Here is a 14372-nt window from a genome sequence, read left to right on the forward strand (position 1 = left end):
GTGGATGACAAGACAGACATGTCAGAAGATTATAATAAGTTTAAAGAAATTCCGCCCTTCACGGTGAAAATTGACCGAAGCATCTTGCTAAATGATGAAGATTCTCCATGGCTACGGCGTAGAAGATCACAGCAGTAGATGGCGATGTAATAATGTATTCTTCATATATAGTTCCCAAGACAATCTCTACATTTATGTAATAATGAGAACCTTTTCCCCAACACTGTTAGAGGAGACGGAGTCTTTCACGGGCTTGCAGGGAAATTTTTCCAAGGAGCAGCTTCCGAAGATGCCGTAGGACGTGTGCACCAACGACATCTTCGAGAAGCTGCGCCACGGGAGATTTCCCAACCCTTTCCTTCATCCATGGGAATGAAACTGTGCTTGGCTTGTTGATCTGCTTGGCAAGGCGTATCGATGCTCCTTTTATAGGCACATCACCGCTTCTACTTTGTCTTGTTCCTTCGACAGGGCGTCGTGCGCTACATGCTTTATCTCATCGAGCAGTGCGTCCACCCACGCGTCCTTATCCTGCTGACAGCTTTAGTCCCGGTTGCACCCACCAACCGTGACAAAAGGTTACCGACACATCCTTATCCTGCCGACAGCTTTAGTCCCGGTTGCACCCACCAACCGTGACAAAAGGTTACCCGCACATTAGCTCCCAGATAAGGCCCTCCTAGATAAGCCTCCCCCAGTCTTTTGTCCCGGTTTGAGCCTCCACCCGGGATGAAAGTTCCGCGCGCCACTGCGTTCCCGCCTCCGTCTTCCCGCCATTTTTCCACTATATATATGTAGGCTTGGCCTCCATTTACATATTACATCTAGACTCATATCTGCAAACCTCATCATTCTCTCCCATGGCTTCCATCGTATGACTAACACCTCGGGAGGCGGAGGCGCTTTGCGCCTCGAACTACCCCTGCCCGCCAGGGTACCGCGTCCCGACCGGCTGGTTGCTGAGTGTCGGAGGCGTACCGGTCCCTCCTATCCCTCTAGGTGTGCCACGCGAGATGGCCATCACGAACCACTACTATTTAGAGCTCACGCCTGAACAGCGGAGGAATCCCCAATGGCATCCCGACTACAGCCCGACTTGGGACAGCTTCTTCATCAATCGGCGTGAGAGGGCGGTTGCCAGGTACGAGGAGGACGGCCCGCCTCCTTCGAACTTCAACGAGGCCGGCCGTCGGCTGTGGTGGCGCGGACGGACTCTCCAGAGCGTCATGGCCTACCGTGGCCCCTGCCTGCGCTACCCTCAATCCCAGCCCACGCGTGCTCACCCGCCGAGGTTCGACAACCGCGACCCCGATGCTAGCGACGATTACGTTGGCGACTATGATGACTACAGTGGCGACTATTATAGGGCTAGGCACGACTATGACTGAATGGCTCCAACATTCGAATCTGGCCATGTATCTTAATTTTCAGTTGAGCTCTGTACTTTAATTCCAGTTCAATCGTAATAAATTTCGTGTCAACCACTTTATTGAATAAAAACAACCGACAACGACTTTATAAACTAAATTTAAACTAATAGAACCGACAACGAATTTATTGAAATTACAATAAAATAGATAAATGACTAGTCTAGTCTCTACTCGTCGTCGGAGGTTGTCTCCGTCCAAATGTCATCCCACCGAGGGTCGTTTTCGGCCCAAGTTGTATTCGGGTTCTCGAGCTCGAACTCGGCGACGGCCCGACGGTGGCGCCTGTTGGACCTGCATTGTGCCCTAAGGTCAGCGAAGAACGCGTCGGTGTTGTCGACGTCGTTGGGGAACTGCGCCCTCCAGTGGCGCATCAACTGCTCGTCGTGCTCGGCGATGGCGATCCTGCGCTGCACCTGGTGGTGCCAGCGACGGTCCTCGTCATCGACGAGGCACGGTGCTGGCGCGAGGAAATTCGCCTCCTCTAGCGATTCAACATCCGGGAAGTTCATGTCGCGCCGTGGCCGCCGAAAGCGCCACGCCGCCGTGTCGTAAGCGCGCGCCGCCAGCTCCGGCGTGTTGTACGTGCCGAGGGTGAGGTGGAAGCCACCGGCGCGTATCTCGGCGTAGAACCTACCGCTCGGACGCACTCAAACGCCACGGAAACCGGACGACCGTCGACGACGTGGAGGCATCCCGGAGATGAATGAGCGGAGGCGGTGGCGATGTGTGGTTGCGCCCGCACGCGTCGCTCTATATAGCGCACGCCAGGCATGGCACGTGTAAGCCACGGCTACACACGTCGCACTCCGGCAGCGGCGGGGCGAGGCACGTGGAAGCGGCGGCGACACGTGGCACGGGGAAGCGACACTTGTGGCAGGCCGGCGGTGCGCAGTAGAGAAGAAACATGAACGGATGAAAGATTGATATGATGTGAGATGCAAATAGTTATATGGATGTCATATTCATGTTCATTGTATTTTTCTGACAAATTTTCATATATAAAACTTTTCTATTTGAGTTACCATTTAAAAGTTATTGAAAAAATAGTTTTTATTAAGTTAAAGTAGATAAATAGAAAAATGGAAAAAAAACAGAGGCTGATCCGTGTCCAACGGCTCCAGGCCGTTGGATTCAAATGGCCGGAGGCGTTGGATGCAGTGTCACGGATCAGCCCAAAGCCCTTTTGTCGCGGGTGGTGGCTCAACCCGCGACAAAAGACCCCCCCTTTTGTCGCGGGTGGTGGCTCAACCCGGGGGTCTTTTGTCGCGGGTTGAGCCACCACCGCGACAAAAGGGGGTGGCGTATATAAGCCACCGCGCCGTCGCGGGCCGAGCGTCAACCCGCGACACTGGAGGCCACTGTGAAACCCTAGCGCCGCCAGGCTGCCGAATTTTGCCGCACCGCCGCCGCTGCCGACGCCGCCGCGTGCCTCCTCTGCCACCGCCACGCCGCCGCCGACGCTGCCGCGCGCCTCCTCTGCCACCTCGCCGCGCGCCGCCTCGCCACCTCGCCGCGTGCCTCCTTCGCCACCGCGCGCGCCGCCGCGGCCGGCCGACGCCGCGCGCGCCTCCTCTGCCACCTCGCCGCGCGCCATCTCTGCCGCGTCGCTCGGGTGCCGCCGCGCCGCCTCGACCTCCTCCGGCGCCGTCGCCGCCACGCCGCCGCCAGTACGCGCCACCATCTGCAGGTAGGCGCGCCACCATTGGCCAGTACCGGCGCCGCCGGCGCCTACCTTGCGCCCTCCATTTTTTTTTAATTTTTTAGTTTTTAGTTAATTTGTTTTATGTAATTAGTAGTTAGTTTAATAGTTAATTAGTTACTTAGTTTTTTAGTTAATGTTTTTAGTTTATAGTTAGTTAGTTAGTTTATAGTTAGTTAGTTAATTAGTTAGTTTATAGTTAGTTAGTTTAGTATATGTATTTAGTTTAGTATATGTAATTAGTAGTTAGTTTATAGTTAATTAGTTAGTTTATAGTTAGTTAGTTAGTATATGTACTCCCTCCTTCACAGTTTATTAGGCGCGCGCGTACCCCTAGGTCACCAATTTAACCTATATAATTTAAATTATATAATATAAAAATTATATCATTAGAAAATAGAACATCTGAACTTTCTAATGATATAGTTTTTATAACATATAACTAATGCTAACTTGATCAAATTTGCGACCTAGGGGTACGCGCGTGCCTTATAAACTGTGAGAGAGGGAGTATTTAGTTTAGTTTTTTAGTATATGTATTTATAGTTAGTTTTTTTAGTATATGTATTTAGTTTTTTAGTATAGCCCTAGCGGGGTCGCACTATATGTATAGCCCTAGCGGTGACAAAAAGAGAAAATTTATCTTGTCGATGCCGCAACTCCCTCTCCCTCTCACGCAATCGCCCTCGTCCCGTGCTCCCTCTCCCTCTCGTGATCACTCGACGCCGCAACTCGATCCCCTCTCTCTCCCTCTCCTCTACCTCTCGCGAACACCCGAGCCTCCTCTGCCGCAACTCCCCTCTTCTCTCCCTCTCGCGAACACCCCCGACGCCGCAACTTCCCTCTCCCTCTCGCAAACACCCTCTTCCTCACGCGAGCATTAGTGTTAGGGTTTGGTTTGGTTAGTGTTTGATTAGGGTTAGGGTTTGGTTAGGGTTAGAACATGTACTTATCGATTTAATTTTTTGCAGAAAAAATGGATCCATTCGAAATCCGTCGAGACTTGGACCAGGAAGACATATTCGAGGACATAATCCGCGATGGTAATGGACAAGCCGACGGCTCCGGAGCTGGAGAAGACCGCGGCTCCGGTGATGGAGAAGCCCGCGGCTCCGGTGATGGAGAAGCTGACGGATCCGGTGATGGAGAAGCCGACGGCTCCGGTGATGGAGAAGCCGACGGCTCCGGTCATGATGAGGTATACGATTAGTATAGAGGCATTAATGGAATTCTATATGTACATATGTATATAAATTAATTAATTTTTATTCTCATAGGCCTCCGAAGATATGTTGGAGAAACGAGGCCCGACAAAGAAGTTGGGCAAAAAAGACCACTTCGCAATTGAAGCGATATCACCGGAAGGCCAACCGGTGGCACCCGCGAGTGTCAGAGTGACATTTAAAAATCAGTGCGGAGTTGTGGTTAGAGATCGTCTCCCGATCACTATTAGAGAATGGAACAAGACCAAGAATGTGTCCGAAAGTCAGGTTGCCGATAGGTACAAAGACACACTTTTTGACGACCTCATGGCACATTTCACTTTGCCAGATTTGGGATCGGAGTCTGAGAATGCCAAGCAGAGGGCGCTAGTGAAGAAATGGGCTCTTAAGAAGATGGGGGAACTTTTCCGGACGTATAAGAACCGGTTATGGAAAGCTTATAAGACCGAGAAGAAGCCTCCATTATTCGAAAACTATCTAGCGAAGCAGGAGCATAACTGGGAAGAATTTGTGAAGTACAAAGAGGCTGTGAACCTGTCAAAGAAAAACAAGAAGAATGCAAGCGAAAAGAAATATCACCATCATACGGGGCGAGGGGGCTACGAAGTAGCCATGCCTAAGTGGGATGCACAAGAGGCTGAGATGAAGCTGAATGGGATCACTCCAGAACCACAGCGAGAAGGATGGGACACTAGGGCTCGAAATTGGTTCCTTGGGCATGGCTGTGAGTATGACATGAAGACAGGGAACCTTGTTGAAAGTGACAGCAAGGTTAGGGTACCCAGGGAAAAATGGATTCAAGTGACTGCTGATATTAAAGCGGGAAAACTGAAGTTTGCTCCCGATAGAGAGAAAGACTTGCTGACGCTTGTCCTCGGTAATCCTGAAAAGGGAGGACGAACAAGAGGCTTCGGCCCTAGTGTTCCGTGGGCGCTTGGGTTTCCGAATGATGCGGGGACTTATAGAAGCCGAGCGAGAGCAAAACAACGCGACCTGGAGGTGCAGAATGACCGGATGGCTGAGTTCCAACGGCAACTAGACCAGCAGAAGCGGGAGATTCAGCAGCAGCTGCTGCAGATTAATGAACTTAAAGGACAGCGCCAGCCAGATAATACCGCCGGCATATCTCAGCGACGAGACAGCAGCGTGGCCGACTCGGAGGCCCCTCCTACACGGATGATAGATGGCGGTCCTGGCGACCCCGTGGATGGAATCAAGGAGCAAACACCTTGTGATCTCCATGAGGTGTTCAGGAACATGTCTGTTAAGGTGGCGGTCGGCTATGTCTTACCTGCATTTGGACCTGAAGGTGAGCCGGCAACATGGCATGGCAATGAGATTCCAGCTGGCTATGCTCGTGTCGGGGTGGATTCAGTTGTACCGTCGTGGGAGACATTGGAGCTCCAGTTCCCTGGAGGTGATGGGGGGTTACACTCAGAGAGGTGCTTGGAGAAATCATTCTCTGGGAAAAGAAGAACATCAGGCTGCCAGGCTGGGTAGCCCCTAGTACCAGTCGTCCCAGGTCACCGTCACCTCCTCCAGGTGATCGCAGGCCACCATCACCTCCTCCTACTGATCACATGTCGCCACCATCACCCCATGGGTACGACGTCGACCACGACATCTGTAGTCCATCTCCATCTCCAGCGCCGCCGCCTCCGCCCACTAAGACTCGGAATGCACCCAACCGGAAGCGTTTCAAGAGTCCTGTCCGCAAGATGTCGCCCCTCCCAAAAGTACCAAAGGTTCCTCCCCCCGTCCTTACGATCGTACTGTCGAGGAAAATGAGGCCATTGTTGTGAAATACAACTATGAGCATTTTCATAAGCCAAAACCTCCAGCGCCAGAGCCATACACCGAGAAGCAAAAAGCATATGCTATTTCTTTTCTGAACACACCATCGCAATATGACTTACACGAGAAGAAGGATGACTATACACGCAACCTTGCGAGGGTAATTGATGACAAGAAGGATGAAAAGGCTAAGAAGAAGAAGGATGACAAGGCTAAGGAGAAGGATATTGCTAGCACGAGCAAATCACCAGCTAGAAGTGCAACCGATAAGAAGTCAAGTTCAACAAGTGCACCCCTCAAGGCCAAGCAAACGACAAAAGGCAAAAAAAGAAATGAAGTTCCCCTGCTCGGAGATCAGCCCAAACAATCGATCCCAACACTCAAAGTGTTTAATGTTCCCAAGGTGTACCAGGAACATGGTGGTTTCGATATGGAAGAAGCTGCAAAGCTAGCGGCTGCCTGTTCAGTTACCGTGGAGGAATTGCTGTCTGCAGCAGATGCTGCACTACCCACTGCTGATATAGCTCCTAAATTTGTCTACGGGGCCGACTTGGTCAGCAGAGAGCAGCTGCATAAACTGCCAACACATATGCGGAATTTGCATCAGTGGTACCTTGATGCATGCAAGGAGAACATAACGTACATCGTGGCGAATATACCATTTGAATATTACTACCGAAATGAGAAGATCTATATTGAGATGAATGAACTCTGGCAGTTATTCAACTTAGAAGCCCTCGATAAATCTCTCATGAGTTGCTATTGCTTGTAAGTTGTTAACTACATATAAGTTCATTTTCATTCAGTTCATGTTCGTTTTCATTGCATATACTCATTATATCTTATGTGTTCTCTTATGCAGACTGAAGATCAGTGAATGCAAAAGTAACAATATTATCAATATTGGGTTTGTTGACCCAGATAAAGTAAATGTTGAAACGGTAAAGCATAAACGCGAAGAAACGGAGGAAAACCTACTAAGGTTTTTGGGGGAGCAATATTTCTGTGATTCAATATTGTTTCCTTACAACTACGAGTGAGAGTCTTAATGATCTTTTATGCACATTCAATTTTTCTTACTCGATGTTAAGTGTAATTCCTGACGTATATACATAACATGTGCAGCTTCCAGTGGATTCTACTAGACATTCAAGCTGATAAGAGAATAGTTGAAGTAAGAGACCCACTGAGTAGAGGCGTGGACGGGTTCCGCGACTTGCAGAAGTTGCTCCAAGTGTAATTTCCTTCATCGCCGCGCTATATCTTTCGTGAGATATCAATTAATTATCCACTCATTCAATCATTCTTTTGCCTGGCAGGGCTTGGATAGCTTTCAAGAAACATCATAAGGGTACCTGGGCAGAGATGCTAACATTTACTCCTGTACCGTGCCCCCAGCAGCCACAAGAGACGAATCTATGTGGATACTACGTTTGCGAGTCCATTCGCATGTTAACCACTGAGAAGTAGAACAAAAATAAATTCAACGTAAGCAATAACATTCACAACTTTATTTATTATTGTCAATATTTCGTTATCAAGATTGATATAGTCATACTCATCTCATTTTCGTATATAGGTCGACTTCATGCGGGACAGACTCCAACCAAAGGAACACCTACTAGGAATTGCGGAGGAACTGGCGGGACTTTTGGTTAGAGAAGTATTAAACAACAAAGGCTTGTTTAGTCCAAATAGATGCTCTACCTCCAAATAGACGGTCGTTAGTACCGCTTGTCGATCGTGAGCTCCATGTATATATATATGTAAGGGGAATCTACGAATATGTAAGGGGAATCGACTTTTGCTTCCAATATTTGTTTGATCGATCTATATATATATAATGAATGAACGTGTACCACTTCTAGTAGCGTACAAATATATGCAACTTTTATTTACGAATGAAAAAAATGTAATAACAGGCGGTCGGTGGCGGGAGGGGGGGGGGGGTGCTGCTCCCCTCAAACCCTCAAACCCTAAAGCAGCAGCGTTGTGCGCGCGCCACGTAGAGGGCCTTTTGTCGCGGGTGGTAATACCGCCCGCGACAAAAGGGCCTGTCCCCTGCGCGCCCCGCGCCTGCCACATGGTGGACTATATGTCGCGGGTGGTAAGCGACCCGCGACAAAAGGATACCTTTTATCGCGCCTTCCTTGTTGCGGATGGCCACCCGCGATAAAAGGCCCTCACCACCCGCCACAAAAGCCCTGTTTTCCACTAGTGAATGACTAATTTATTAAAGTTCAATTTAAACATACCTACGCTACGGTGAAGCCAATGTTGTGGCTAATGAGGCAGCTAGCTAGGGGATCAAACAAGAATGTTTGGCTAGAGGAACCCTAAACTCGGAGTAACAGAACACGCATACCCTTTCGCTTGAAAGACACTGCTCGTGCGATTAGGGTTTGGTCGCCTCCTGTTGGTGCCTCCGCGACTTTGCTTCCCTTATCTTTCCTTCGGGCAATGGAGTTGGGGTGGATCTCGGCCTCCATCAGCGGGAGGGCTCCATTTTCTTGGTTCCAGGGCTACGGTTTGGTGGGGCGGCACTCAGGTGGTGGCGGTGACATCTTCTCCAATAAAGTCTTCCAGTTTCAGCCCCATCTCGACAGTGATGTCGAGAAGCTTGTGGGAGTGGTGTGGTTCTCGAGAACTTCTTCTGTTTAGGGGGATTTCCGGATCTCCATGGAGCTTCATCGGCAGTTATTCCTCTCCTTCTTCGTCTCCGGGATGGATGTGGTCTTCTTGACCTATTCGGCGACTTCTTGTCCGCAACCAGCCGTTAGGCCACCTCAGGAAGGAGTGACAGCGGCGCCGCGCCGTCAACACCGTATGGAGGTTGAAGATGTTGGGCATCTCAAGGATTACATTGTAATTTTCTTTTTTTATTGAGGTGCTTTGTATTGTTCATTGTTTTTCTTAATACAAGAGCCCTTTCGCAAAAAAAAAAGAGATGAATCCTAACCTCTATTACACCATTGTTGATTTTTAATGTAAGTGTGGTTTTAAGGGAATAAAGTGGTATAGTTCTGTAGAAAGAAACATAAATTGGCCTAGCAGCGTACGTACGTGCTCCGTGCAGAAAAAAGAACATACGTTTCTGCTGCAGCCAAAGTGGTAGGTGACGTGCCCGTCAACAGCGAAGCGCCAGTGGTGACTTCGTCAACCTCAAGATATACCGGCTCAGTCCCTCGGAGGTGCTCATAGGGGTAGGGTGTGCGTGCGTGCGTTCATAGGGGTGTTTGTACGTGCGTGTTTGTGAGCGTCTGCGTTGTACTGTGTTCTCAAAAAAAAAAAAAAACTAGCCGCGTGCATCATCCGGCGAGCACATTACGCCATGGCAACATACTTGTAGATAGAGGGAGTAGAACACGGGCCTGAATCTATACCTAATAATAAAGGAGCTAAGGTTTCTGCCAAAATTTTCGTCCAACTTTATATTGGACCGTTTTGCCCTCCCACCAAACCGCATAATACGGCAAAGTGCCATGGTACCGGTTTGTTTATTTCTTTCTCAGCCACGTGAACAGAACCGTGTCCGAGCTCGCAGCAGGGCGACGCGCGAGTGGAAGCAGGACTGCAGGAGAGGCGCGCCAGCCACGTCGAGCTGGCCCGAAGAGGATGGTTGGGCGGAGGCATGAGCGGACGAGAGCTGGGCGGCGCGGCTGCCCCGCGAGAGTGGACTCCACGGCGCGCGACCTGGAGCTCCCGCGGCAGCGCCTGCCTGCGTGTGTGGCCTCTCCCGGCGGAATCCAACGCGGCCTGATCTTGGTGGCAAGCGCCCGCCTGCACGGCACTCTCCCGGCTTCCTGTGGCAGCCCTCGGCCAACGCTCGCGGCAACGCTCCAAATGGGGAAATCCCCCGACCAGGAACCGCACGGGAGAAGGTCAATGGACCTCAATCATCTTATTTGTTCGTCTGTTTTGCACAAAAACCGTTGGATTTACAGGAATTGGCAAAGAAGGCAATGAATGGCCTACTCGCGGGGCAGTGGCCGATCGCTCGGTCGCTTGATGTGGGCCGCACCAGCACAGAACTGTCCCTGGGCCATGGCGAACCACACCATCCGGGCCATGTAAAATATACCGTAGCCACATAGTAATATGTTAGGATTTTTGTGTTTAGATAGTCCCACCTCGCTCCCTTTTACTTTGCCCGACCAACTTATATACACAAGATTTCTGGAACCATCAAGCCGCCTCCGAAAACTACAAGCAGTAGCAATGGTAAAGAAGGAGTTAACTGGATCTTCTATTGGAAGAGATAACTGAGCTGATACGATGAGAGAGAGAGGAATGAATAGAGAGCCAAGCCACACTCAAAGAGAGAGCCTCGTGGAACAAGAGGGAAAGAGTAGAAATCACGGGACACTTCGACGCTGCGGAAGCCGGGAGAGCCCACTCATTGACTGGGAAGGGATCAGGGGTGGCGGTGGTCGGTGGGAGGCGCGACTTGCCCTGAAGTGCGCAGGCGTGGAGAGCGAAGAGAACGCGGATGTGGACGCGTAGCTGTGCAGGTTGAGGCGAGCGCGTCGATGTAGCCACAGGGCACGAACGACAGGAGCCTCATCAGCTTCATGTCGTCATGTGTACCCGAACAAGCTCCAAATATCTTTCCCGTCCTCTCCAGGTCTCTCCCGATCTACTACTACTACCACAAACAATTCTCTGCCTAGATTCCCCTCCCGGCCAGCTCTTATTCACTTCGCGGGAATGACAGTGTTTACGAGTGGGACCTAGATTCCGTAGCTCACAGCCTGAATTTTATTTCTATGTATGTATGTGGATGTGCATGAAAATGGTTCAGTTTTCTTTGCTAAAAAAGGTTTTGTTTTGATTCTGAATTTCGATGTTACTGTACCATATTTCTCATTCTGAATCTCAGCAAATTCTCTCTAATCAATGGATTTCATCAAGTTTTGCTATGCTCTGGAATATGGTATCATCTGTATTCTGTGATTGAATGGGGGAATAGGGTCAACAGATCACGTTGGTGCTAAATTCTTGACACTGAACCAAATAAACACTTTGCGGGTAAATTCTCTGATGCTAGCTAGATTTCCAGTTAATAGTTCAGATGGTAGGTACTAGCTTCAAACACCCAATAATATATTTTCTTCTTTATCACAAAGGTAATTTTTCTGAACTTGGTTTTTCTAGCACTTCAATCATTTATTATGATGACCGCTGTATGCAAACATTTTGATCTCTATGATTCGAGCTTCCGCAAAGGTAATGAACATTGTTCCTGATCCATCTCATGGATTCGACTTATATCCTATCTTTGCATTATTTCTTCTTTTTCTGCAGTCATATATCTTATAGACTTTTGTATTCAACTTATTCTGCCATGTTGCTAGAGCATTTTCTTGTTTTGCTAAACCCTAAAGCTCGGTCTCCCGGTGCGGCTCAGACCTCCATGGCGAGGACGCTCGACGCCGCCGAATCCACCTAGCCCACTGCTCGATCTTCCCCAAATTCATCTACTATTCAGGCTTCATCCCGTCGAGAATTTACCTACCGTGTTGCTCGATCTCCCCCAAATTCGTTGATTCGGGCTTCATCTCGTCGATCTGCGTCCAATGGCTCCTTGCTGCGCTCTTGTTGTAGGGATGCGTGCCTGAACGGGCGGCCAGCGCAGAGAAGTCGCCCTGGCCCGCTGCGGACCAAACTTGGGGTCGGCTTGCCGGTGGAGCACCCGGAGATCTCGCCGCGCCCCTCTGCGCTGCCACCGACGAGGCCATCCCCGCTGCGCGCTCGTGTCGCCGCCGTCCAGGACTCACTCGGCTAGAGTGGCGGGGTGTCTACCAACGCTGCTGTCGGAAGCACCTGCGTGTGTGGCTGTCGGTAGTAGCAGGACAAACAGAGGATATGGTTGTTTGCCAAGGCGATGGAGGCGCGGTGTAGTGCTGGAGAGAGCTTCAAATAGCTGTCGCGGTGGGCTGAAACGGAGCACATGCGCGCGCGGGGGAAACAAGCTGCCTACGGGGAGGAATCGAGGCGTGTTGCGGTGCTGGCGCACACGCGCCGCTCGTCGGCGCCAGGAATTAGCCTGCCGCCGTCGGCTTGGATCTTCTCTCCCAACTCACGGAATAGAAGCAGTCAGCTCACTAATCTGCAGTCTGCCCATGCATCCGTGCCCTTTCTGGGTAGGCGTATGATTGAGATTCAGAAAGGGCACAGAATAGAAGCAGCAGTCGTCTAGAGGAACCGTCTACAGATATGGATTGCCTACTACCAGTCTAGCACTAGAATCGAAGAGCACAGAGCACAGCACCACGCATAGAAGTAGCAGTCGCCCAGGCTGCATGTCCGTCCGGCAAGCGAGCAAGGTTCCCGGTCCGATCAGCGGGGCTCCTTTGATTGATGGTTTGATCTAGAAACTCCATGACTGCAGTCAGCTCACTAATCTGCAGTCTGCCCATGCATGCGATGCTCTGTACCGAGGATACAATTTCATTTTGTTGATACTGTAACGAGTTCACAATCTTCATCTCCAGACCCAGGTAATTATTTTGCTAGACGCACCCGTATCATATTTTATATCCTCTGGCGTGGATAACTTTTTGGCAAGCCCTAAATTCGATTCTTTTGATCCATCACTTGGCTGCAAAGTCAGGCTTGAAAGCTGAGAAATGCAATGAGAATGCTATACAAAATGTATATGAAATTCATGTTGGCGATGAGCGGCATGGATCTAACAAACTCGACATTGAAAGGATGGCCGTCTACCTATTTGAATACAGCATATATATAATCTCATGTAGCAATGTTTCTGTGATTAGAAATTAGAGATACCATCGGTCACTGGCTTCTAAATGTATCGTTGCACATCTAGATTGCTATTTCAATTGGCACATTTGCTCTGAGTTCCATGCTTTGCAATAATTTCATGTGTTGTGTGTTCAAATCTTGATTAATTTTTCTTTTGGTTTCATGATTTTAGGAGACTATTTGTATGTTTAAGTCTGCTTGTAGGTTTTTTTCCGTAGCAACGCACGGGTTTTGTCCTAGTATAGTTATATAGGAGTAGAACCATGCAACTAAATACTCGATCAAAAGTTGATCATGCATGTAAAAAAAAAAAAAGTTGATCATGCATGCAACAACTTGTGCAACGGCCGCTGCTCTTTCGGTCAACAATTCCTTATCCATGCGTCAAAACAGCACTTGGCAAACGTCTCCGTAGTTTTGGTAAAAACAGAATGACCTCTGGTTTTGCAATACTTTGGTATAGAGAAAAAAAAAAGGGGTGCCAAACACAGCCTACGTCTGTTGAGTTGAGTCGCCCACAAACCTCACACATATGGAGCCCAGTCGCCGGCGACGTCGGGGTGAGAGGGACCGCATCAGCGGTCTCCCGGACGAGCTGCTTCACGTTATCCTCCGCCACCTCCGTTCGGCCGCCGCCGCCGCGCGCACCAGCGCGCTCTCCCACCGCTGGCGTCGCGTCTGGGCCCACTCCCCAGATCTCGTCTTTGGTGACGACCTAATCCGTGGCGTGGAGGGGGACGGGGCCTCCTTCCTCGACGCCGTCGACGGAGCCCTCGCTGCCTACTCCGACGACCGGGCCCTTCACGTGGACAGCCTCAAGATCACCGTGCCTCGCATATGCGGGGAGAACGTCACAGCCAGCCGTGTCGAGCCGTGGCTGCGTTTCGCCATGCAACGCCTGGCAGGCGAGTTCTTCCTCTCCGTGCCTCACCCGAAGTCATGGCCGAGGGACAACCGCAAGGACGACAAGCTCGAGCTGCCCCCGTGCAAGGGAGTGACGAAAATACAGCTCCAGCTCGGGTTACTCTTCTTCCTCCGTATCCCGCCGGCCGGCATGTTCGGGGCTCTGGCCGACCTGGTGATATGCCAAACCACCATGGATGGCCCAGAGCTGGGGGTCATTGTGTCCTCGCATTGCCCCAGGCTGCCACTACGTCACGTATCCAGACTGGAGGCACTAAAAAGTGCCGGCAAAACCACCAAAAGTGCCGAAAAAATGTTTTCAAGGCACAAAAAAAAGTGCTGCATTTACTGCAGTCGTTAAAAACTATTGCTGGCATTTCAGGAAAAGTGCCGGCAAAAATATTTACCGGCACATTAAAAAGTGCCGGCATATGGAATTGCTGGCACTTTTCAAATATGCCTGTAAATATTTTTGTAGGCATTTTCAGCAGTGCCAGAAATTACTATTGGAGGCACAGTTGAATAATGCCAACGATTTAATTTGCAGGCATGTTC

General features: G+C 50.0%; 1 protein-coding gene across 1 annotated transcript; it reads left to right on the forward strand.

Moving 5' to 3' along the window:
• Positions 1-13446: 13446 nt before the first annotated feature.
• LOC127331307 (F-box/LRR-repeat protein At4g14103-like) lies at positions 13447-14343 on the forward strand. Its single transcript, XM_051357419.1, has 2 exons — positions 13447-14073; positions 14296-14343. The coding sequence occupies exons 1-2, from the start codon at positions 13447-13449 to the stop codon at positions 14341-14343; spliced, it is 675 nt and encodes a 224-aa protein (XP_051213379.1).
• The last annotated feature ends 29 nt before the right edge of the window (positions 14344-14372 follow it).

Source organism: Lolium perenne, chromosome 1 (genome assembly GCF_019359855.2).
Source record: "Lolium perenne isolate Kyuss_39 chromosome 1, Kyuss_2.0, whole genome shotgun sequence".
NCBI classification, from domain to species: Eukaryota; Viridiplantae; Streptophyta; class Magnoliopsida; order Poales; family Poaceae; genus Lolium; species Lolium perenne.

Coding starts and splice junctions, on each gene's coding strand:
- LOC127331307 (XM_051357419.1), top strand. CDS start 13,447: ATGGAGCCCAGTCGCCGGCGACGTCGGGGTGAGAGGGACCGCATCAGC. Junction 14,074..14,295: donor CCAGGCTGCCACTACGTCAC/GTATCCAGACTG, acceptor ATATTTTTGTAG/GCATTTTCAGCAGTGCCAGA.